Source organism: Rhinopithecus bieti, unplaced genomic scaffold (genome assembly GCF_001698545.2).
Source record: "Rhinopithecus bieti isolate Rb0 unplaced genomic scaffold, ASM169854v2 scaffold_52066, whole genome shotgun sequence".
NCBI lineage: Eukaryota > Metazoa > Chordata > Mammalia > Primates > Cercopithecidae > Rhinopithecus > Rhinopithecus bieti.
The window spans coordinates 408,913-433,508 of NW_016820486.1; the positions used below are offsets into that span (position 1 = coordinate 408,913).

A 24,596-nucleotide genomic window follows, 5' to 3' on the forward strand; every position below is an offset into this window, starting at 1 on the left:
CCTCCCCCTCCCCGCTTCTTTCTACCCTCCGCCCACCCCTCCCTGCAGAATCCCCCTGCAAAGTAGCAGTGCCTGCCGGTGTTGGCCAGCAGGTCTCAGGCTTGTGAACTCTCGGCATTGTTAGTCAACAGTCAGGAAGTGTTCTGTATTGCAAAGGCTAACCTGGCCTGGGGACGAATCCAAACTCTTGGGGGGCCTTTGGGACCACAATAGCAGGGGAGAAGGGCATACTCTGGGGGCCTTTGTGGATGAAACCGACGACAGGAAAATGAGAGATGGTTACCATGCGCAAAACCTAGCCTGGCAGACTTAGCAAGGACTCTTTAGCCTACCAGTGATGGGGTTCTTGCATCCAGCACACTTCTTGGCCACAAAGTTCTTGTAGCAATCCACGCAGTAATACTGGTCCTCCACAGCGGTGAAACGCTGCCCAGCCAGCTTCTTAGAGCAGGTAACACACACAAAGCAATCGGCATGCCAGGGCTGATCCTGGTAAGTGATTCCTCCAGATGTGATGGCCTAGACCAGGGAGTGTAGCACCGGATTCAGATTCAACAACCATTTTGTTGAATGCCTACTGCGTGCCAGGCACTGTGCTGGGCGCTTTGGTATACAATATCTCATTTAATCTCCACAACGGCCATGGGAGGCAGGGGCTATTATTATCCCCACTTTACAGATGAAGACACCAAGGCTCGGAGAAGGTGAGCCCCTATGTGAGGTTACACAACCCCTTAGTGGTGGAGGCAGGCCTCTAGAGCCAGGGCTGCCCAGCTCAGCATGCCGTACGGGCTACCCACACCACTGGGCTGAGGATGCATACCGACAGCCTGACTTGGCTTCGGCACTGCTTCCTAATCCACGATCTCCTCATCTGTAAAACGGGAATAATAATTCCTACGTCACAGGGCTGTCGTGAGGATGGAATGGGATAGTGTGTGTGGAAGTGCTCTGCAAACTGTCAAACACTTCTAGAAACAACGGTCAATGCAGAACTCCCTTGAAAGCATACCTTGTTGCACTTCACGCAATGCTTGGCAAACTTGGTCTCATGGCAAGTCACGCAGTAGAAGTCCTCCCCTTTAGGGAAGAAGCTTCCAGTCCCGATGACTTGCTTGCAGTTACTACAGGTGAAGCAGTCTTTGTGCCAGACGGTCCCCTTGTACTCCACGTTTTGATCTCCTGCAGGGGGAAGCAATTGGATAGCCCCACTGACAGGCTCTGCAGGGGGCTGCATCCACTCAGCTCCCCTCCCCAGGCCCTCCAGAGGTGAGGGGATGCAGGCCCTGCAGTTACTGGCCTCACACCTCCAACTAACCTACCTGTGTTCTACTTATGTTTGTGCCAACCCAGGATTTCTGTCATGGGCGGGGACCCCAGCATTATTGTTTTAGGATCCAGTGCCTGAATGCCCCACTCCCCCACCTCTATACCCTGCGTGCACTTAGACATTAAATCAGGGACTACATGGCCCAGAATGACACCCTGAGGAAGAAGCATGCTTTCATCACTTACTACGCCCAAATGAGAAAGCGCTACATACTGTTCACTTCATTCTCTTGCCACAGGCTGTTCTCGCCAGTGTTCTTTAGTCTCCGAGTGTGTGCGTGTGTGCGAGCATATATGTGTACGCATATATACGTGTATGTATATGTGTACATATATATGCTAATATCTCAAAGCAGCTCAGAGCAACGTTAGCCCCACCGTGTTAAGCAAGCCCACATCACGTCTGCCCTCAGGGCCTCCTCCCTGGGAACCCGGGGTGGGAAGGAGGCAGTACCTGCCACAATGGCCTTGAAGCACCCCTTGCACTTGGGGGAGTCCTCCCGAGTGGTGCACTTGTTGCACAGGATCTTGTTGTCCTTGGCCACAAAGGTCTCATTGGCCAAGGGGTGAAGGCACTTGGCACAGCGGAAGCAGGTGTCGTGCCAGAAGCGGTTCTTATAGTGCACCTCCTGGAAACCAAGCAGACAGGGTGGGCCACCATGAGGGGTGCTGGGGGTGGCGGCAGGAGCCCTCCCATAAGGCTAATTTCCCTGGGACTGACCACTGAGATAACACAGTCCCTTACACCTGGGGACTGCCCCACAGTGACTGTTCTTATGAGTGATAGGAGGGACGCTGAGGTGAGGATAAAAATCTCACAATTCTTGAAATATTTAGAATGCAATCAGAAGAGCTGGCAAGGGCCTTGTCACTCATCCAGTCAAGCCCCACATTAAACAGCTTGGGCCACTGTGGCCTGGGGAGTGGAGGAGGCTTCCTTGAGGCCTCAAGGTGGCTGCAGTGATGCTGGGAAATCCTAACAGCCAGCTGCTGCTGCCATGATTGGGGGTAAAGGACACTCTGAAGCCCAGCCCTTCCCACTGGCACATGGGGATGCCCGTTACCTTGGAGTCCGCACCGATGGGCTTGCGGCATTCCACACAGGTGTTGGCACAGAACTTGTCAAAGCATTTCAGGCAGCAGTGGTGGCCATCCTTTTGCACATACTTCTTCCCCTGCAAGGGGTCCCTGCAGTAGTGGCAGTCAAACTTCTCCGCCATGGTGCCCACCTTATAGCTGGAGGGACCTGCGGGGGCAAGCAGGCAGGACAAATGACCACTGGAAATGCCCCAGCACCCTGAGCAGTGGCTCCCAGAGGCACCGGCGCAATGCTACCTTGGAGTCCATGGGTCTGGGGACCAGGACCCAGCTTCCCCTTCAGCCCAGCTGACGACCAGGCACCAAGACAACAGATACTTCACTATGATTCCAGGAACAAAAGTGCCCCCATGGGGCCAGAAGGCCGATGGCTAGTGATTCCCTTGGGGAGATGGTAGAAGCCCCTGCTCAGATATACCAACTGTGCTGATTCACAAAAGACACGGAGCGGGGCAAGTGGAACAGAGCCTGTGTTGGCCGAGTCACCGGATAGGGGACAGGATGCTGGGAGGTATGGCTGAGCAGTCCTATTGTGCTATTGAGCAGTGACCCAATGGAGTGGAGGGGGTGTGATGGGGCAGGCAAGAAGCAGTTGTTTTGTACAAAGGAAGAGTGTGGGGCAGAGGCTCAAAGGGGTGCAGAAAAGCAGGAGCCCCGCCTGCAGGCAGCAGCTTCTCTAAGACCACCATGTGGTCATCAAGAAGCCTCTCGGCCCGCTTTCAGCTCTTCCTCCGTCACTTTTTAGGGAGGGTAGTATCCTCTGGAGGCCTCCCGTTCCTCCTATCTATAAAATTCTATTCATCAGAATAGAAACTGACAGCTCATTCTGTACCACACCAGGCACCTAAGCAATCCTTGTTAATTTGTTTAACGTGTTTAAATTTACTTGCAATCTAGCAGAAAAGTGTTAAATCCCTGAATAGACCCTAAAGAGTTTGGTCCAAGACAGTTTACTGACTTTTGAGGGCAGAGCAATATAGCAAGAGAGGACTTACATAAACAGCATTGTCAATTGGCACAAGCAAGTTTGGCAACCTTGAATTATTTGTCATAGTCACGGGTGGCTTTGTGACCAAAATCAAAGCCCCACTTGAGTCAAGCGAGTGAGAATCAATATGCTCACAGAAGTGTAACCAGTATTACCATTTGGGATATTTGCTGTCTTAAAAATTATAATCTTAAAATAGAGTCTGGAAAAAATTATTCCAAGAATCCCTTCCACTCCCTCCGTATGAACAGCCCGTTTTCCCTCCCTGGTCCCCTCCCCGGCTGTGGCCCTAGACAACACGCCTGCAATCCCAAGCATTACTGAGGCACTCTGCGGCTTCCTTTGCCAAGGCATTTCCTATAGAATCCTGCCACCAAAAGGTACCAAATATGAGTTTCTATTAGCTTTCAACTTCTTTAAACATATGCTAATTTGTTCCTCTCCCCTGAAAAGAAATTTACACGGGTAAATAGATAGCAATTATTTCATTTGCACAGGAAACACGAGAATTGAGACTATTTTCTAAAACTATCCACAAACATGGTTATTGTGCTAGCAAACATCCAGTGTAATTTAGAGAGAAAGAATGAGAGAAAATAAATGAGCAGTTGCCTGGTACTCACCGCAGCTCTTCCACTAACTGAAAGCCCCAAACTCTCACTTTAGGTTCCATTCCCAGGTTTTTTTTTTATACAAACACATGTCCAAGTTATTTGGATCCTGTTGCCATGAGCAACCAAACAGCAGAGAGTGAGCTAAGGAAACCACACCCTGTGTTTGAGAAGCCGCCTGGGCAAAGGCTGTTGAACTCTCACTCAGAACCAAGCCTCCAAACAAAGGAAATCAGGCCACTGGATGAGCCACAGGGCCTTCTGCCTCCTGCTGACACACAGACCCCCCTCATCTCCAAGGAGTTGGCAGATGAAGCAGATGAGTGACATTCTTGTGCAAGGACAGTTGCTTAGGACAGTTGTGTCACAATTAAGAGACTTAGCAAGACCAGAGAATGGTTCTTACTTGAACTTTTCTCTAAAAGGCAAACTGGGATGTTCCTTTATATAATGGGTTAGAAACAAAAACTAGAAACGCAATGGACACAGGGTCTATCTCCTTGAACTATGTACTGTTTAGGTAAGGCAGCTTTTAAACTGCTTTTAGCCTCTGTGTCTATAGAGAAAAGTACCTGTCACAGTGACAGCATATGGAAAATCACTCTCCTTAATCCATTCTTGCTGGTCTTTCCAGTATCACATAGAAGCCTCGTCTTAGCTTTGCCATACTGATAATATTGTGCCATCAACAAAGACTTGCTTTCTTGTTAAGGGCTGAGTTGAGTTGAAAAACTAAATAAATCTCCAGTAACAGCAAGTGGCAAGAAATAAATTATCAGTTGCTCCTAAATGCCATTTGGCAGGAAAACAGAATTTGTAAGATTAGATAGCACTGGCTTCCTGCATGGCTAGTAACCATTGCTGGTTTAGCCTTTCAGAGACTATCTTCTGGACCATATTTGAAAATCCCTCATTCTCTCTTGCCAAAGTCTCTCTATTTAGTATACAACTTTGAACCTACTCGTTTTAGTATCGCTTGCTTTTGATACCTTTATCAGCAGAAATTGATTCCAAATATTTCTACGTTAAAGTACTAGATAAAGTTCCACCTAAGGTGAGTCAAACCTCTTAGTATTTCAGTCCTAGCTTTATGGTAAAAAAATATAGGTTAACTAGTGTCATACACAAAAGAAAAAACACTAGAAAACACAATGAATGCTATTTAGAAGTAGAGGTTTTGAAGAGAAGAAAGACTGCATTATGGTTCAGAGTACCTGAGAGATCTTACCTGCCATGTTTTTCACACTTTAAAACCACACGCTTTCAGAACTTTCACATTACCAGTGCAAAGTTCTTCATCGTTTAGTCTCCTAGTTCTAGAACATGACTTGCTCAGAGTTCTAAGCATCCAGATGATAAAATAATCCACGACTCACCAGTGAAGACGGAAGTAACAAAGGGTGCTGAAAATGTCAGACAATGAAGTCACTGGCCACTGTATCATTCCTATAGTACATGGTCTTAAACCAAGCAAAAGGAAAATTAAATGAATCAACCCTCAGTTAACAGGATCCATAAGAAGAGTTTCATCTCTTGGTATTTTTGAATCCTAGCTTTAGGCAAGATTTTTTCACTCTGTAGTTTGAAAACTCTAGGGTCACCTTACACCTTAGATTCCCTACCATTGTATACTTAAACCTACAGTCTGTATCCAGATGGAGAATCATTTCAAAGGGCATATTCTTTTAGAATTGATTTCTACAATTCACTTGAGTCCTTTTAATGTGTGTGGAAACAATTAGTCAAGATAAAATAGGCACTTCTAGGAATGTTGGACTTATTGCGTAATAGGTAAACAGGCTAGAAATACTTAAAGTATGTTAACAATGTCTATGTCAAATTCATGAACTTTCGTACTTGTTTTGCAATAAATCAAATTAAGTGGAATTCTGGGCAACCCAAATTAGCTTACATCATGTACTTCTAAATTTATGATTATTTGTTACAAAACGATTTCAAACCCTCATGCACGCAGTGCACTCAGCATGAAGTTGGAGGAGATACTGATCACATCACAATTTTGTATAAAATATGAATGATGTGCTGATGTGCACAAGACCAAAACCACTCTAAAAAGTCAGCTTATAAATGACAATGCTGAGACACACGTGCAAAGATCCTGAGTGTGGGCTCCCTAAAAGTCTGAGCTATTGTCAAGCTTTGACTTCATGAGGAGAGAGAAAAGCTTGCCCTTTCTTTTTCTTTTCTTTTTTTTTTTTTTTTTTTTTTTTTTNCAATCTCGGCTCACTGTAACCTCTGCCTCCTGGGCTCAAGTGATTCTCCTGCCTCAGCCTCCTGAGTAGCTGGGACTACAGGCACGTGCCACCACGCCCAGCTAATTTTTGTATTTTTAGTAGAGACGGGGTTTCACCATGTTGGCCAGGATGGTCTCAATCTCCTGACCTCGTGATCCACCCGCCTTGGCCTCCCAAAGTGCATTTTACAGGCATGAGCCACCGCGCCCGGCCCAGCATGCACTTTCTTTTCTTTTGTTAGGAATGAGAGAATAGGGAAAAATAAAGATAACATTTTACCTCTTTGTTGTTGTTGTTGTTGTTGAGACAGGGTCTCACTCTGTTACCCAGGCTGAAGTGTAGTGGTGCAGTCTTGGCTCACTGCAACCTCCACCTCCTGGTTTCAAGCAATTCTCCTACCTTAGCCTCCTGAGTAGCTAGGACTATAAGTGAATGCCACCACGCCTGGCTAATTTTTGTATTTTTAGTAGAGACAGGGTTTCGCCATGTCAGCCAGGCTGGTCTTGAACTCCCAACCTCAAGTGATCTGCCCACCTTGGCCTCCCAAATTGTTGGGATTGCAGGCGTGAGCCACCATGACCGGCCAGCATTTTACCTCTTCTTTTGGGCTCTCTTTAACCTTACAGAATTACATGTACTTAGGCATTTATCTCTTAGGGAATAATTTTTTATCCCCTTAGGTGTTTCTAAGTACATGAAATGTGAAGGCTTTTAATCTTCCAAAACTTCTAGATACGTTTGCCTTGACCTATTGCTGTTATCTGGGAATGGGCGTGTCAGCCATCACTGAATGAAACATTTGCTACATATATCACAATGCTTCTTCCCTTACCACCTGTCTTTGTGGAGGGCATGTTTGCCCTTGGGCAGCTCTTTGACTAATTTTAATGTTTCGGTGTAGCCCTAATCTCTACATAGTAGGGATGCTAGAGTAGGTATTAGACATGAGCAAGGCAAGAGAGGGCGCCCTCTGAACCAGGAATGTCAGGCAGCCATCAGGTGAAGGTCAGATGGTTGTTAAACTATCTCGCCCTAAAACAATAATTGGTTGCAGCTGGCACCAAGGAAACACGGTCCCTAACAAACAGAAACACCTGAAACTGATGATCAGCCGCGTCCCCATGAGATCTCAGGAGTTGGGTGAGTGGGCTCAAGCATGTGCACTAAGAGGCAAAATGGCGGCGTCTAACGGGTGTAAGACCTACGTCTGGGAATGCTCCACTGCTAAGGGAAAAAATCGCTTAAAGTAAGCATGCACACAACTTCAGTAAACACCACACGCATGCGGCGCTTCCCAAGTGCTGGAGGGCCACTGGGCATGCAGACAGCCCACCCCAAGGGAAGAATTAGGAGAGAAGTAATATAACACCCAAAAGCCCAGGTCAAAGGTCAAACCACGCACTTGAATCTCTCAAGTAGCCTGCTTGGTCATCTTCTAAGTGTACTTTACTTTCATTCCTGCTCTAAAACTTTTTTTTTTCTTTTGAGATGGAGTCTCACTCTGTCACCCAGGCTGGAGTGCAATGGTGCGATCAATCTCTGTTCACTGCAACTTCCGCCTCCCAGGTTCAAGCAATTCTTCTGCCTCAGCCTCCCAAGTAGCTGGGATTATAGGCATGCACCACCAGGCCTGGCTAATTTTTGTATTTTTAGTAGAGACACGGTTTCACGATGTTGACCAGGCTGGTCTCCAACTCCCAACCTCAAGTGATCCACCCGTCTCAGCCTCCCAAAGTGCCGGCATTACAGGCGTGAGCCACCGTGCCCGGCCTCCTGCTCTAAAACTTTTTAATACTTTCACTCCTGCTCTAAAAGCTGCCTTGGCTTCTCCCTCTGCCTTGTTCTTCCTTGAGGAGGCAAGACCTGAGGTTGCTACAGACCCACACAGATTCCCTGCTGCTAACATACTTTGGTGCCGAGTGACTTGGATATATTCCTTAGTGCTAACAAGTGAGGTTTCTCTATCACAAAAAGTTCTGCTCATACACTAGGGGCCCTAGTACCTAATCCAGGGCCTTGTATACAGAAATCACTCAGTATATGCCTGCTAATTGACAGATGGAAATAAGTTACCACAACTAAGTTTCTAAAACTTCGGTATGTGGACAGTCACTGAAAGTGGCTTCTGATCCAATTATGTGAGCCTCCATTTTGTCCATACCAAGCCTATTTCAGGATCACACTGATTTCCTTTCTGTAAGGACTTCTCTTCTTTGTTGGGCCTATTCTCCTCTGCTTTCATGAACTTAAGAACCTAATGCAATATGACATGCTATTTCCTGATTTTAAAATCATCTTATATGACGTGTAAGGTACTGAAGTCTAACCTACACCTTAGGGTAACATAAATGTCCCCTCATTTTCTAAGACAGAAAGCATTAAATAATTTAATTTTAAAATTAATTAAATTAAAAGTTTTACAAGCTTAGAATGCAGTTAGAAATGTGGCTGGGTGATAGAATTTTAGATATTTATTCCAAAAGAGTAGCCTGAATTTCTATGCCTGCTTCAAAAGACACATCATTTTTTCACTTAATAAACAAGCTTCCTTTTTCAGAAAATTCCTGAACTACATCCAACATGCTGAGAGGTGCCTAAATAAACCTCAGTATCTTAATTAAAAATTTTGGCTTTCGATTTAATCATGTACACATACGAGTAATATAACAACATTTGATTTTTTCTTTTTTTACTATAAACCTCTCATTAAAGAAGATTTGATTTGTATTTAATATATCTTGCTCGTGTTTTTACATGTATTTTCTCATGTATTTCTTCCTAGTGTTCATTTTCTCCCTCATGCCTGAGTTGATCAAACTATGAGTGTTTAAGGAGAACGTGAATATCATCAGTAGGTAGCATTTTTCTATGTGCTTTCTGTGAAGGGTGTAATGTACAGTGTAAACAATGAACAACAACCCAAATGGAAAAAAATCAGGTTATTTCAGATCTGTTCATCACTAAATCCAACATACCAGTACATTAGTGACTCCACATATAAACACTGGCTTCTAAAGAAAGGGTATAATGCTTTCCTCAGAACATTCAACAAATGGAGCGAAGCCTTAGCCGATGAATAGGACACTTGTGTAGCAGACATGCTAATGCACCTGGAGGTGTCGTCAGACATTTGGGAATAAATACCTAAGGAGCTGCAATGAGACGAAGCTCATGAGTCACGGCTGAAAAGTAGTCTTTCATACAATTTCATACAAAAATCAGAAAGTGTTTTTTTCCCTTCAAAACAGAACGTGTACAGAATGAGTCAATGTTATTAGCAACTTCACTGGTATGCTGCATTTAGAAAAAAACAAATCTTTTTTGGGTCACTGATGTATAACTAATGCCATTTTAGATTATATCAGGTGTCAGGAGGGTTCGATATAGATTATCAAAAGAAAAATTATGTGCCACTGAACTTCCTGCAGTCCAGATTCGATTCTAGTACCATTTTGTCTGTATATGAAGATTTTTCATAATGTTGCACAGATTATGTGCAGCGCAGCCCCTCTTTCATATGGGAAAAAAAGCATTTCTGACCCAGCTGCAAAAGAGCATGTGTTTTTAGTTTCTCCAGCTGTGGTGAAGTGGTAGGCAGTCATTTGGTGGTCATTAAAAGTACAAAATGTTCAGTTTCACCCTCACCCAAATCTTCTGAATTTTAAGAAGCCAATCCAGTTGGATTACTCTCCTCTCATCCTACCCTCTCATTTTCCATCCCTGCCCCGAGAAAAGACGGGCGGGCTTGTGCAGCCCACTAAGTAGTGGCTGGTGAAGGGAATCGATGGCTGTGTAATATGTCAAGTGACCTGATCCCCCTCCACACCCCGATCCTGGTCTTTGACTTGAAAGGCCAAAGGCTAAAGAAATTGAATCTACATAATTTTGCAGACTGAAAGTCTTCAATGTCAGGAGTATACTTTTTTTTGTCCTTGACATGTCCTCTCAGTATATGGATAGCCACTAAAAATGAATTTGGATTCAATTATCCAGCTTCTATTTTGCCCATACTGAGCCCGTTTCAGGGCAACACTGATTTTCTATGAGGACTTCTCTCTCTCATGGACCGATTCTTCTCTGCTTTCATGAACCTATTAACCTAATGCAATACAAAATGCAATTTCCTGAATTCAAAAATCATCTAAAAGGTATAAATAATTGGTCTCATTTAGCCACTCTTATAGTTTCATGAGACGTCCTGAAAAAGGTAAAAATATAGTGGTAACATGTTTATTTAGTTATTATAGCCTCCAGACTTACGTACACAAGAATGACATAAGAATCTGGTGCAATTTAAAACCCAAGGTTGGGTATGCTATAAACTTTCGGTCACTACTTAAACTTTTAAACTTTCTGTCACTATTCTGTCAATTAGTAAACAAAATGAAGAGTTATTCTACCAGGTAACAAGCATTTAAGGTTCATCAGGACAACTAGTACAGCTGACTAGTTTGCCTACACCCAGAGAATGTGTATCTTGGCTGATAACCACAATCTCAAGCATTTGGTATCATGTTTGTGAAACAGCTCCTGAGGGTTGGGAAAAAAACAAAACAAAACAAAACAAAANCCAATTATGTGAGCCTCCATTTTGTCCATACCAAGCCTATTTCAGGATCACACTGATTTCCTTTCTGTAAGGACTTCTCTTCTTTGTTGGGCCTATTCTCCTCTGCTTTCATGAACTTAAGAACCTAATGCAATATGACATGCTATTTCCTGATTTTAAAAATCATCTTATATGACGTGTAAGGTACTGAAGTCTAACCTACACCTTAGGGTAACATAAATGTCCCCTCATTTTCTAAGACAGAAAGCATTAAATAATTTAATTTTTAAAATTAATTAAATTAAAAAGTTTTTACAAGCTTAGAATGCAGTTAGAAATGTGGCTGGGTGATAGAATTTTAGATATTTATTCCAAAAGAGTAGCCTGAATTTCTATGCCTGCTTCAAAAGACACATCATTTTTTCACTTAATAAACAAGCTTCCTTTTTCAGAAAATTCCTGAACTACATCCAACATGCTGAGAGGTGCCTAAATAAACCTCAGTATCTTAATTAAAAATTTTGGCTTTCGATTTAATCATGTACACATACGAGTAATATAACAACATTTGATTTTTTCTTTTTTTACTATAAACCTCTCATTAAAGAAGATTTGATTTGTATTTAATATATCTTGCTCGTGTTTTTACATGTATTTTCTCATGTATTTCTTCCTAGTGTTCATTTTCTCCCTCATGCCTGAGTTGATCAAACTATGAGTGTTTAAGGAGAACGTGAATATCATCAGTAGGTAGCATTTTCTATGTGCTTTCTGTGAAGGGTGTAATGTACAGTGTAAACAATGAACAACAACCCAAATGGAAAAAAATCAGGTTATTTCAGATCTGTTCATCACTAAATCCAACATACCAGTACATTAGTGACTCCACATATAAACACTGGCTTCTAAAGAAAGGGTATAATGCTTTCCTCAGAACATTCAACAAATGGAGCGAAGCCTTAGCCGATGAATAGGACACTTGTGTAGCAGACATGCTAATGCACCTGGAGGTGTCGTCAGACATTTGGGAATAAATACCTAAGGAGCTGCAATGAGACGAAGCTCATGAGTCACGGCTGAAAAGTAGTCTTTCATACAATTTCATACAAAATCAGAAAGTGTTTTTTTCCCTTCAAAACAGAACGTGTACAGAATGAGTCAATGTTATTAGCAACTTCACTGGTATGCTGCATTTAGAAAAAAACAAATCTTTTTTGGGTCACTGATGTATAACTAATGCCATTTTAGATTATATCAGGTGTCAGGAGGGTTCGATATAGATTATCAAAAGAAAATTATGTGCCACTGAACTTCCTGCAGTCCAGATTCGATTCTAGTACCATTTTGTCTGTATATGAAGATTTTCATAATGTTGCACAGATTATGTGCAGCGCAGCCCCTCTTTCATATGGGAAAAAAAGCATTTCTGACCCAGCTGCAAAAGAGCATGTGTTTTTAGTTTCTCCAGCTGTGGTGAAGTGGTAGGCAGTCATTTGGTGGTCATTAAAAGTACAAAATGTTCAGTTTCACCCTCACCCAAATCTTCTGAATTTTAAGAAGCCAATCCAGTTGGATTACTCTCCTCTCATCCTACCCTCTCATTTTCCATCCCTGCCCCGAGAAAAGACGGGCGGGCTTGTGCAGCCCACTAAGTAGTGGCTGGTGAAGGGAATCGATGGCTGTGTAATATGTCAAGTGACCTGATCCCCCTCCACACCCCGATCCTGGTCTTTGACTTGAAAGGCCAAAGGCTAAAGAAATTGAATCTACATAATTTTGCAGACTGAAAGTCTTCAATGTCAGGAGTATACTTTTTTTTGTCCTTGACATGTCCTCTCAGTATATGGATAGCCACTAAAAATGAATTTGGATTCAATTATCCAGCTTCTATTTTGCCCATACTGAGCCCGTTTCAGGGCAACACTGATTTTCTATGAGGACTTCTCTCTCTCATGGACCGATTCTTCTCTGCTTTCATGAACCTATTAACCTAATGCAATACAAAATGCAATTTCCTGAATTCAAAAATCATCTAAAAGGTATAAATAATTGGTCTCATTTAGCCACTCTTATAGTTTCATGAGACGTCCTGAAAAAGGTAAAAATATAGTGGTAACATGTTTATTTAGTTATTATAGCCTCCAGACTTACGTACACAAGAATGACATAAGAATCTGGTGCAATTTAAAACCCAAGGTTGGGTATGCTATAAACTTTCGGTCACTACTTAAACTTTTAAACTTTCTGTCACTATTCTGTCAATTAGTAAACAAAATGAAGAGTTATTCTACCAGGTAACAAGCATTTAAGGTTCATCAGGACAACTAGTACAGCTGACTAGTTTGCCTACACCCAGAGAATGTGTATCTTGGCTGATAACCACAATCTCAAGCATTTGGTATCATGTTTGTGAAACAGCTCCTGAGGGTTGGGAAAAAAAAAAAACCAAAACAAAAAAAAAAAAAAAAAACAGCTTTTGAACACTTGGGAACAGGGAAGACATTACATATTAATTCATTAAGGTAGGGAATTCCATTGCCGCATATTTACTTTAAAACCCCAAAAAGAGAAATTTCCTAAAGTATTTCCATTGTTTAACTATTGACAGGCAGCGAGTTTTTAAAAAATGATTTAAAAAAAAAAAAACCACATAGATAATGACTTTGTCCCTTAATCTGAAAGCTGGGAGATAGGACGAAGTGCCTTCTTTATACCTAACTGTCTGACTTTACCAGCTCCAAGAAAGGGAACCATTACTTAGGCAGAGGGCCACAGGGCCACAGCCACCCTCCTGGCTTCAAATAACTGGACTTCTGTCCCCTCAGCCCCTAGTTCATAGATTCCTTGTCGATGGCCAAAGGGCTTCCTTAATTGTAAGGTTACAAAACCAGAAGAAAATGCTCATGGCCCAAGGAGTCCAAAATGTGCCCCTTTTTCTGCTAAAAACAATTAATAACATACTTATCATATCAAAAGGAACATAGCTGTTACTTTGGGAAGATTTAAAACATTGTCAGCAAAAGGGAGAAGATGTGCTAGGTCATTATGCACTTTTTTAGTTACAAATGTTCCTCCTTCCGGCTCCACATTCGATATACCTTCTCCAAACACCTTGGATGTAAAGTACTGTCAAGATGAAGAATTGTATCTTATAAAAAAGAAAGCCAAAATTCCTAACCAGAAAACCTTTCCTCACACAATCTCTTATAGTTTCATGAGACGTCCTGAAAAGGTAAAATATAGTGGTAACATGTTTATTTCCTTCTTTTAAAATAAGCCACTCAAACTGCTCATTGTACTTGAACAATATTTTGTCTTTGAAATAGCATGAAAGGCAAAGGCAAAACAGAGACAAGCTATAATTTATTTACTATTCAGACAAGACTAAAATCATTTCATCAAAAACCATCTTTTAGCCAAATGACGGATTCACTGCCCTAACAAAACTGTGCTCAATATAAGATAAAGAGCATTAAGTTTTTACCTGAGTGTCTATGGGAAGCCATGGCTCAGAGACCAAGTTCAGGAGCAGCACCTAGACCAGTCTTCCCTCAACCCCAGCTGATAAGGCTGTGGCTCATTTGTGAACATACATTTAAGGGGAAGCGGCTAACACAAAAATAACCGAGAGCAGATGTCCCACCCCTCCCCAGAGATCACAACCTTAATCCCACTAGAAAATTCTTAACCATTTTAGGTGATCCAAGGGAGAAGAATAGGACCCAGTAAAAATACCAAACGCTACATATAAATACCTGCGGGGCTACTCAGCATCCAAATTAGCTCCAGAGCCAGAGAGGCCACATAGAAAGTCATCCCTGTACCGGAATAAAATTTGGACTCGGCTCTGGCATAGCTTAACGCTGAGCCAACCTTATTAATCCACTTTATATGCCTCAAGAGCTTGCATTTGGCCCTATAAATAATACATTTTTGTGCTATTAATGATAAAAGTAACTCTAAGAGATAGACTTATGTTACCAGTGTAACTCAAGGAGATTAGACACTATGAATATAGAGATTAAGGGGATTATAGATGTTGTCACTCAATGTCCTCCTTGGTATGTTCCAGAGATCAGCAGATTACTGTACCGGAAAGGGGAGCGATCCTAATCTCCCCGCCTCCTTAACGGCGGAGAGCACAGAACAAGATGGGGAGACTATGCCTATCCCCACCACAGACACAATGAAGACATTTTGTCTCACAAACTCAACCTCTTGCTTTGCAGCGTCAGGGACAATAAAAGGAAAAATATGAATGAAAATGAAGACATCAACCTAACATGTTGTAATAGCTCAACAGGCCATCAGACGGCTGGAGGCTGGTCATTAGGAGCACATTCTAGGAAAAGAAAGCCCCTAAGTCCCTCCAGGACCTTCTTCCATATTCCTTCTCTGGCCTTACCCTCAGCCCCTTTTCCCTCACTCCCACCTCCCTGGCCTCCTCACTGTCCCTTGTGCCCAGAGTCATGGTTGTTCCTTTCCCTACTTCGAGTCTGCTGGTATTGCACTGATTTCTCTCCTTGTTGTCTGATCTCCTGCTCTGCTCCATGAAGGCAGGGATTTAGTACTGGAGCTCACTGCAGTGGCCCCAGAGGCTAGAACACTGCCCAGCTCCCAGGAGGCTCTCAGTAACTATTCCTTGAAAGAATGAACTAAATAACTGAAAAGTCCATCAAGCCTCCAAAACACAGTCCCACCTGCAATCCTGAAAGTGGTTTTGGCTACTCAACTTCAAGGAAGGCAGCTGACCTTCATGCTGGTACAGACACCTTTATAGCCACTGTCTTGTTTAACAGTGCATGTCACTGGTTTTGACCCTATTCACACATCTCCCCTACCAGGTTGACGGCCAGAGCAGTGCTTTGTTGGTCTTCATGTTCCTAAAGCACAGAGTAGGAGAGCAGTAAATGCTCCATGAAAATGAATGAATGAGTTCCCCAATTCTTATGATCTTCAAATGTTTAAGGAAAAATTATTCTAAGAGACAGCTGATATCAGTAACTCCCAGTTAGCTAGAAAATGACACAATAAAAGCCAGGTTGTTACGAGCAAATTTACTACATGTTAGAGAAAAAAAATAAGCCTGGGAAAAGAAGAGAAGCTACACTGTGCTCTTGCTCCATGCCTTTCTAGTCTCTTTCTTATCCAGCCTGATTAAAATTATGGTGCAGAGATTAGCCAGTTGTAACAACACCACACCCCTAAAATAAACTGAAACTTTTCACCTAGAGGAAATTCTCTTACTTTATTAGATGATTAACCTTAATGAACCCTGAATTTTTGATTTTGCAAGGTATATTTTTAGGAAGAGCCCATGGATGTTGAAATACCTCTCTTGCAGCACTGTGAACAATAGGTTTGGTGTGCCTAATACTTTCCTTTAGGAAGTCAATTCCTGTTTCAAGCTATGCGTCAGGAAGTGTCTTCTTTTAGCAAGTATGGTAGCTCTTTAGGTTTCCGACCATTTTGAAAAGCGACAACAGAATATGGATAGACTGCTTTATGAAAGTATCAAAAAACAAATCTGTTTTGCCTAAAATACAAGAGAAAATTCAAAGACAAGAGAATCACTTTTTGACCACCATGAATTAGTCAACCATGACCAGCCAGGATGGGCTCGGAGCTTGGGCCTCCAACAATAGCATTTATTCCAGTTATTTCCATTTCCATCAACCAGGTAACTCTGCCTTCCTAAAAACTTCATGAAGCATGACTACTACCTGCTCTGACATCTGGCCCTACTGCAGATGTCCTCAAGCCACAGAATTAGACCTTTCACAAAACCAAGACAGAAATGACCCCTTGCATGATGAGAAACAATTTCTTAGGGAGAACAGTTAGTAACTTTGTCCTGTCTTCCATCAGTGGCTCGGAACCGTTGCTGGTTATTTCACAGGTACCTGGAGTCATGGGTTTCATTGGTATCTGAGTCAATCTTGTTACACATTAACAGTATGATGTTTAATAATATCTTTAAGAATTACTGTACTGTTTACAAAGCACCTTTACATACTATTGATGGAGCTGGCTGGTGTTTGGGAGCAACGCTCCTTGGTGTATGATGGTTACATTTCAGGCCTTCTAGTCTCACACTCTAGCAGTATCAGGACGACTTTTTCAGTGAGTGCTAAGTATCAAACTCCCTAAGTTTCCTTCCATTTGATCCTCTGCAAATCATTTACTTCAGGGTTTATCTACACATCCTTATGGTCCTACTATCTTCAGATGCATTATGACCTATTGTTGGGTTAACCTGTAGATAATGCCACCCCAGCCACTGCTTTATTGTATATGACAAGCACTTATTGGACAGATGCCCTACTATGTGGTGCAAGATTTTTTGCTGGTCACAAATACAGTCCTTACTTTCAAGTGTAACAAGATAAATATACAAATGACTACCATGCAAGGCAGAGCCTTACAAGTATTACAAGAAAGGTATAAAGTGTTACTGAGATTTATCACAGAGAGAGATCACATCTGGTTTGGAGATCAGAAAAGACTTGATGGATGTTATGGCATTTGACCTGGTCCCTGAAGAATGATTAAGACTTTGGCATGTGGACAAGGGGGAGGGAGGATTCCAAGAAAATGGTACCATGTCACCTGAGGTATGAGAAAAACACAGGACGTGTTCAAGAAGCAGGATGCAGCTGGGGAGTTTGGGGTGTGACAGAAGCACAGTATAAGGAAGTAGTGGGACCCAAAGCTAGAGAAGAGGGAAAGTCACACACGGAGGACCTTTCTGCAACTGGTGCAAGGGGAGAATGAGATGGAGTCATGCAAGCAGTGATAAGAAGAGCAGATCTCAGAGAAGAGAGGAGGCAGGGAGACAGCACAGGGTACTTCCATTATCCACTGAGATGCAAAGAAAGACTGAAAGAATGACAGGCAGAGGCAATGAGCATGGAAAGGAAAAACTAGATGTAAGGGACACTGTGACAGGGCTACAAGGACTGAAAGAAAGGGAAGGAGCCAAGGATCTCTCTGAGGTTGTGACTCTGGGTGACTGGGAAAATAATGGGGAATATGGGAGGCAGAGCTGGTGTCGGGAAGAGTGGCACTTTATTTTAGACTTCACAATGAGCTTCTTCTGAGATGTCAAAAATGAACCCCCTTCAATGGATCCCAGTTATCAAGGAGCGAGAGAGAACAGTAAGATTACAGTAGAATCACGTTTGTGGGATTTCTCACACTGCAATCTAATCCTAGCCTCTCTACCTCAGAAACACCACTGGGAGGATCAAACTTCAAAAGTTCAAAGTGGTGCAACCGAAGAATCAAACACGGCAAATTCAGTGACCCACTTGGCCCACATTTCAGGACTTCCTCATTCACAGCTTGACTTGTGGTCACCTTTCTCCCTTTACTAGATTTTTCTTTTCCTGAAGAAATTCCCAAATTCAGACAATTACTGGTCATTAGTCATGGCCAGGGGCAAGAGGCTGATAACAACTGTAATGGAGTCTTTGTGGATTTATCCGTGGTTTCATGTCCATTTGTTTTTTTACATTACTCTTCTTTCCCTCATATCTACTACTAATAAATTAATAGACTGCAAGTTTTTTTCTCAATATAATTTTGTCAGGCTACTTAATCCCTCTGCCAACAATTTCTCCTGAGTGAGTCCAACTGCAAGATTAAGGCAACTAGTCATGCACTATGATATGATGTGATTCAATGTTGAGCTCTCCGGAGTATTTCTTGTCCTATGTACTCTTGCCAGAAAAAAGCCCAGGACAGCTTCAGCCATCTCATGTTCCCGTCAATCTTTAAGGTGGGAAGAGTACTTTTTCCTACTGACAAGTCCAATTTTGCAAAGTCACTGCTTAAATGTCACAATTCATGGCATACCCACCAGAGAGTAAAATGAAGGAGCACCCCTGGAACCCCAAGAGGGGGGATTTGGTCATGTAAGGTCCTAATGAAAACAAACCTGAAATTCGGCCTCCCCAAAGGGTCTCTGAATCTCAGAGAAAAGGAAAAGGTGAGTATGAAAGGAGAAGACCTGTAACAAATGAGATAAGATACATGAAATAAAGGACACTGTAAACAGCAAAGCACCTGGAAAATGCTAATTAACTCAACTGAAGACCTGTTCATTTCACAGTTGACCAGGGCTTCAAAGTTTCCTTATAATATTCATAGAACAGATTAAGAAGGGCATGAGGGCCACAGCCCCCTGTCCGCTTTGATTTTTGGTAATGTCATGATCAGTACAGTTTTAAAGTTCCTCTTGTCCCCAAAAGTCTCTCCCCATTCCTGTGTTACTAACGAATAGCCAGACTTTTACCAAGAGGTAGGAACTATCCCAACCAAACATCCTACAGATCACTTTTATGGGCCCCCCCCTATAACGCAGAAACACACAGCGAAAAAACACCGAACAAATGACTTTCAGAGTATGCCTTTAGGATGGTATTTTTCCAAAAACAGAAGCAGCAAAAAAGTAAAAAGAAGTAAAGAAAATAAAACCAGAAAATGTTTTAGAAAAAAATGTACAACAATAGAATACAGAACTCAAATCAAAGGAAAATAAAATGTTTAGGAAACTGAGAAGCGCTGGTAAGGATAAAAATCCTTGTCCACATTTTAGATGTTAAATTCTCTTCAGTTTATTTCTACCACCTACCTTGTGATATATCTTGTTTTATTTCCATGTTGCCATGTACCATGACTCAAAACACCCTTTCAACCATGCTAAGTCCTGGCATTCACCAAGCCCACCTTTTATGAACATTTCAAGCCTCTGATAAATGCTTGAGGGCTAAACATTCCATGACCCTATTCTATAATTTACCCAGCTGGTTAACATCCATAACAGGAAAGAAGAGCAAATCAAATAAGCTTCCATCCATACCTTTATTCTTAAAGCTGATAACTGAGATCGACTGCCTTGTTCAGGGATGTTATCATAATAATTCATGAGCTCTGCTTCCCTGTGTGAAACATCAAGGCTAGTAACATACAATCTATCTATATTTACCAAAAAATTATAATTAAAACATTATTATGCATTGGTGTCTTCAAACCCCAAATAGAAGATAGCCCTAGAATTCAAGGTAAAGGTTGAAAAGACTCATGAGTGATTCGCTGGGGTTTGGTCAGTAGAACATCTGAACCTAACATGGTGCACAGAAGTGGAAGCGTGAACATAGCAGGAGGAAAGAGACCGAGCCGTGACCTGGATGTCACTCAGGAAGTCTATATTTTGTTAGGCAACAGCATTGTCTATTTTGATAGCAGGGGAAATCCAGATTTCCAGAGGACTGAAAGTACATAAAGTGAAAGCTCACTTGGCTTCCATCTGCCAAGTTTCCCCGAAGACCATCATTTGACTGCCTGAGCAGTGTCTTGATTCAGATTCAATGCAGAAGTAATTACAGGTGGACAGAGGAGAGCAGTGGCCCACAGTGATTCATATCTGAGAGAGCAAATAATAACTTTCTGTGGAAGGAGCTCTTCTGTTGTGCCAGGACAGGCACTCTTTTGTGAAAACTCAGCTGCAGAACCAGAGTGATCTTGTTGGTGTGTGGTCTGCCATTAGATTACCACCCTCAATGGCAGCTTGTCTTCCCTGTTTTTCAACCCGTGCATGGTGAGGACAGACTATAGGCTCCTCCACAAGTTGGAGAGGCTTGGCGGACCTGAAGAAAAGTGAGCCAGGTCTGAGGGTGTCTCCAGCTTCATAAAGATCGCATGATAGAGTTGGAAATAGTCTTAGATACCACCTAATCCAATCATCTCATTTTATAGATGGAAAAGCTGAGACCCAGAGATGGAGAGATGACCTGCATCCCTGAGTTAACAGCTGCTCCAGGTCTAGAAGCTGAGTGTCTGGACTCCAAAGGCACTATTCCTTGTACCATATTAGCAAGGGATCTTTACACATGACAATGTAAACCTTAGGAATGCTATGTACGGTAAATGGGGCTTGTTATCCCTTGACTTTATATTCATCAACAGAGGTTAATCTGGATCACATACCCTGAGACTAAGGGACAGTTGTGTGTGCAGATGACACATTTTGCAGATTCTCTCATGCAAGGGTCCAGTCAAGTTATCTCAACCACAGTTATGGTTAATGCTGGAGTCTCTTAGCCTACTCTGGTTCGAGAGGCCGCCTGATTCGCGAATCATTCTTTGCTCAATTAAACCCTATTAAACTTAAAAAGAAAAACAAAGTTCACGGATAAACTTTGGCTAACTTGGAAGCAGTAGTTGATGCAGAGCTGAGAGAGATATGGACTAGGTTGGATGGGGAAGCAGAGGCTCTACCTAAAACAGCTGACACTTAAGGAACAAGAGGGAGTGATTTCAAAGCCTCTAAAGTCAAATAACAAGTTCACCATGCCAGGCAGCAAGTACATGAAACAGAATGACAGGAACACGAAGTCCAGAAAGGAGAACGCAAGGAGAGTCTGCAGCTAGAGGAGCAGAAGCCACCAAAGAACATGTACTTGGAAAGATCACACCCCATTCACCTCACATCCCCACCCTTCTGGCTCATTTCCAATCAGTGTGATAATCAACACGAACAAACATGGGAAGTATGTACCTGACTGGTATAAATAAGACCAGATTATCTAAGGTACAGAAAATGAAACAAGGAGTGGCTGTCCTATTGCGTTCAATGAAATTCAGGTAAAATGATTTAGACTGGACCATAACTATTTTTGAAGGCTTCCATGGAAGAAATTTAAGGCTTAACTTTATATGAGATTGGTTGAACAATTAACATGGTTAGTTCCAAGACAAATAATAGGAAATTTGCCCTGAGATAGTATCAGTATCTTTATTTTATAATGATTCAAGAGAACATAGTGCAGTGGCTAAGAGCATAGACTGAAGCCAGAATATCTAGACTCGAATCCTGCCTCCACCACTTACTGGTTGTATGACATTGGCAAGTTTCACTTAACTTCTCTGTGACTAAATTTGCCCATCTATAAAATGGGGATGATAATAGTACCTATGTAAGAGGGTCATTGTGAGAAATAAAGCAGTAAATATTTGTAACATTTAGAACAGTGGCTGGCACACAGTAAGCACTATATATTATTATTAATTCAACTACATGCTAAAAATGTGGCTGATCCAAGCAGCAGATTCCTACAAATAGAATTTATCAAGTTTACTAACTCACAGGTGATATGTGGAAAAGAGATAAGAGCTCAGGATGTTGGCCAAGAGCCCAGCTGCAAGGACCATGGGCCTGAGAATGACTGGGGCAGCAGAGAGCAAACCTCAAAGTCCTAGGGACTCAGAGGAATTGGCCTCTAGCAGCTTGACAGCCCAGTGGAGACAGTCTGTGGATTCAACATGGGTCAGGAGGGTTTATGAACAGATGATGGAGACCTGGGGAGAACAAATCTCTCCTCTGTTGATCCTCTAATGAAATAAATACCCAATAGGTCTAGGTCACCTGCCCAGTCTTGAGCTGTGGAGGGTCTTCCCTACATCCTCCCTGCCAGGAAAGGGCCCAGTTAGCCCAATGGATAATTAGACCTTTTCTGGCTACAGTCAATAAACTTTCCAACGCAACAAATAAGGGCTTACCTTATGAGCACTAATTCATCAGGCAGGCCACCCTTGCTTCACATCTCTGAGCTTAAGTTGGCTATAAAGGCCAACAACGAAAAGAGGCTACCTATATGCAGCTCCAGCCAGAATGCAGATTAGCATCGTATTACATGAGTTAATTCTGAATAAATGCCAAGGACATGGATCTGAAAGACCCTATCTCATCAAGCCACTTACAGAAAGGACTCTGCAGCTCAGGAGATGAGGTTGTTTGTGCTGAGACACAGTTTGGGTAAGTACAGCAATGCCCAAGGTCCCAGGGTGGCAGAACCAAAATATGCACCATCTACCCAACTCTTGACCAAAAATACGTTGTGGTCAATCCCCCATACCCACCCCAATCTGAACTCTGGCTAAAGCATCTAGAGTTGGGATGACTGTAAGAAGACTATTATCTGACCATTGTGTAGACAGACCATTGCTGTATGTCCACAATGACCGAGCACCTCACATTCCCACCCAAAAAGAAACCCCAGACCTCTTAGCTGTCACTCTCCATGCATGAACAGTGACTAGGATCAGAGAGGCTACATTTTCAGGTCCACAGATCTCATCCCAGAGTCCCAAAGCTAATCTCCTCCTATCACAATAGGGTCCCTAAACCCTGTGCCTCAGCTCACCACAAGAGAATGCAAGGAAGGGAACAGGGGCATATCAGCCTAAGGAGGCAAGGACAGCTCTGGGATGAGCTGTGAGGAGAGAAAGGGTACACTGGTCCCCAAGATTCTCTGAGGCTCCATACCTCCTCTCCTACTGGCACAGCCTGGGCAAGGCCTGCAGCTACAACATCTCAATTCCAGATAATCACACATTCTTTCTTCAGTTATTTTACCCAAAATTTTATCAATCAGGGTTTCATCTGGGTTAACAATCTTCACTTATAAAATGAAATAATCCCAGGTGAGCGTGAGTGAAGGTAGCTAAAGAACATGAAGTTCTTTGTCATTATAGAGATAGTATGTAAAATATTTTAGAATAAAAACATTTCTTAGGTGAAAACTTTAGTTGTTCATTGTTTTATATGTTCACAGTGATTCTTTAAGTTTCCATGTTCATGACTTCAAGTTGTTTTGCTACGTTATCTTATTTATTGAGATACAATTTACACGTCTGTGCTTTGGGAGGCCAAGGTAGAAGGATTGCTTGAGGCCAGGAGTTCAAGACTAGCCTGGGCAACATAGTAAGACGCCCTTCTCTAAGTAAAATTTAAAATAAACAATTTATATATCATAAAATTCACCTTTATAAAGTGTACAATTCAGCAGTTTTTAGTATATTCATAATGTGTATCAATCATTACCACCATCCGATTCTACATTTTCATCACCCCCAAAGAAATCCTGGACCTCTTAACCATCACTCTGCATACCCCACCCCACCCCCTGGGAAACACTAACCTACTTTCTGTCTTTATGGATGTGCCACTTCTGGCAATGGAATCATACAACATATGACCTTCTGTGGCTGACTTCTTTCACTTAGTATAATGCTTCCATAAAAATGGAATCACACAATGTGCAGCTTTTTGTGGCAGATTTCTTTCCCTTAGTATAATGTTTTCAAGGTTCAACCATGCTATGGCATGCATCAGTATTTCAGTTCTGTTTATGGCTGAATAATAGTCTATTGTATAGATACACCACATATCGTTCAACCATTCGTCAGGTAATGGACATTTGGGTTATTTCCACTTTTTAGCCACTATGAATAATACTGCTATGAACGTTCTTTTTTTGCATAGATTTATTTCCAAAGATGTATTTTTGAAGAGGTATGAAAGAATACATAGTGAAAAGTCTTCCTCCCCCTACCTATCCCCAGACATCTACTTCCCCTTCTCCATTGATAACCAATGATACCAGTGTCTTCTTTATGCTTCTGGAGATACCGGGCTTATAAAAGGCAGGCAGCAATATATATTTTTTGTTTTTCCTCTTTTTTTAAAAAAAAACATAAATAGTGGTATACTATACATACTCTTCTGCACCTTGCTTTTTCTATTTATTCTATTGCTAGTTCCATTTATTTATATTCAGAGAATTTTCCTTGTCAGTACGTAAAGAGCTTCTACTTTTTGAACACGTACATAGTATCCAATTGTGAAGCTATACCACAATTAACTTAATCAGTCTCTTATTGACAAATATCACAAACAATGATGTAAGAAAATATATATATAT

The 24,596-nt window shown here is 42.1% G+C and overlaps 1 protein-coding gene across 7 annotated transcripts in view; it reads right to left on the minus strand.

Moving 5' to 3' along the window:
- The window catches only part of FHL1 (four and a half LIM domains 1), a 50,896-nt gene that overhangs the window by 2,561 nt on the left and 23,739 nt on the right, over positions 1-24,596 (minus strand). For 2 of the 7 annotated variants that reach the window (XM_017859815.1, XM_017859811.1), the window contains exons 1-5: positions 14,315-14,548; positions 2,394-2,575; positions 1,784-1,958; positions 1,013-1,182; positions 333-519 (exon numbers count right to left, since the gene is read on the minus strand). In XM_017859815.1, coding sequence (XP_017715304.1) covers positions 333-519; positions 1,013-1,182; positions 1,784-1,958; positions 2,394-2,575; positions 14,315-14,336 — 736 coding nt within the window. In that variant the 5' untranslated portion in view covers positions 14,337-14,548. Of the gene's footprint in view, positions 1-332; positions 520-1,012; positions 1,183-1,783; positions 1,959-2,393; positions 2,576-4,038; positions 4,255-14,314; positions 14,549-22,392; positions 22,460-24,596 lie in introns of those variants that run through there. The other 5 variants (XM_017859817.1, XM_017859813.1, XM_017859816.1 and 2 more) reach the window with 3 other exon arrangements.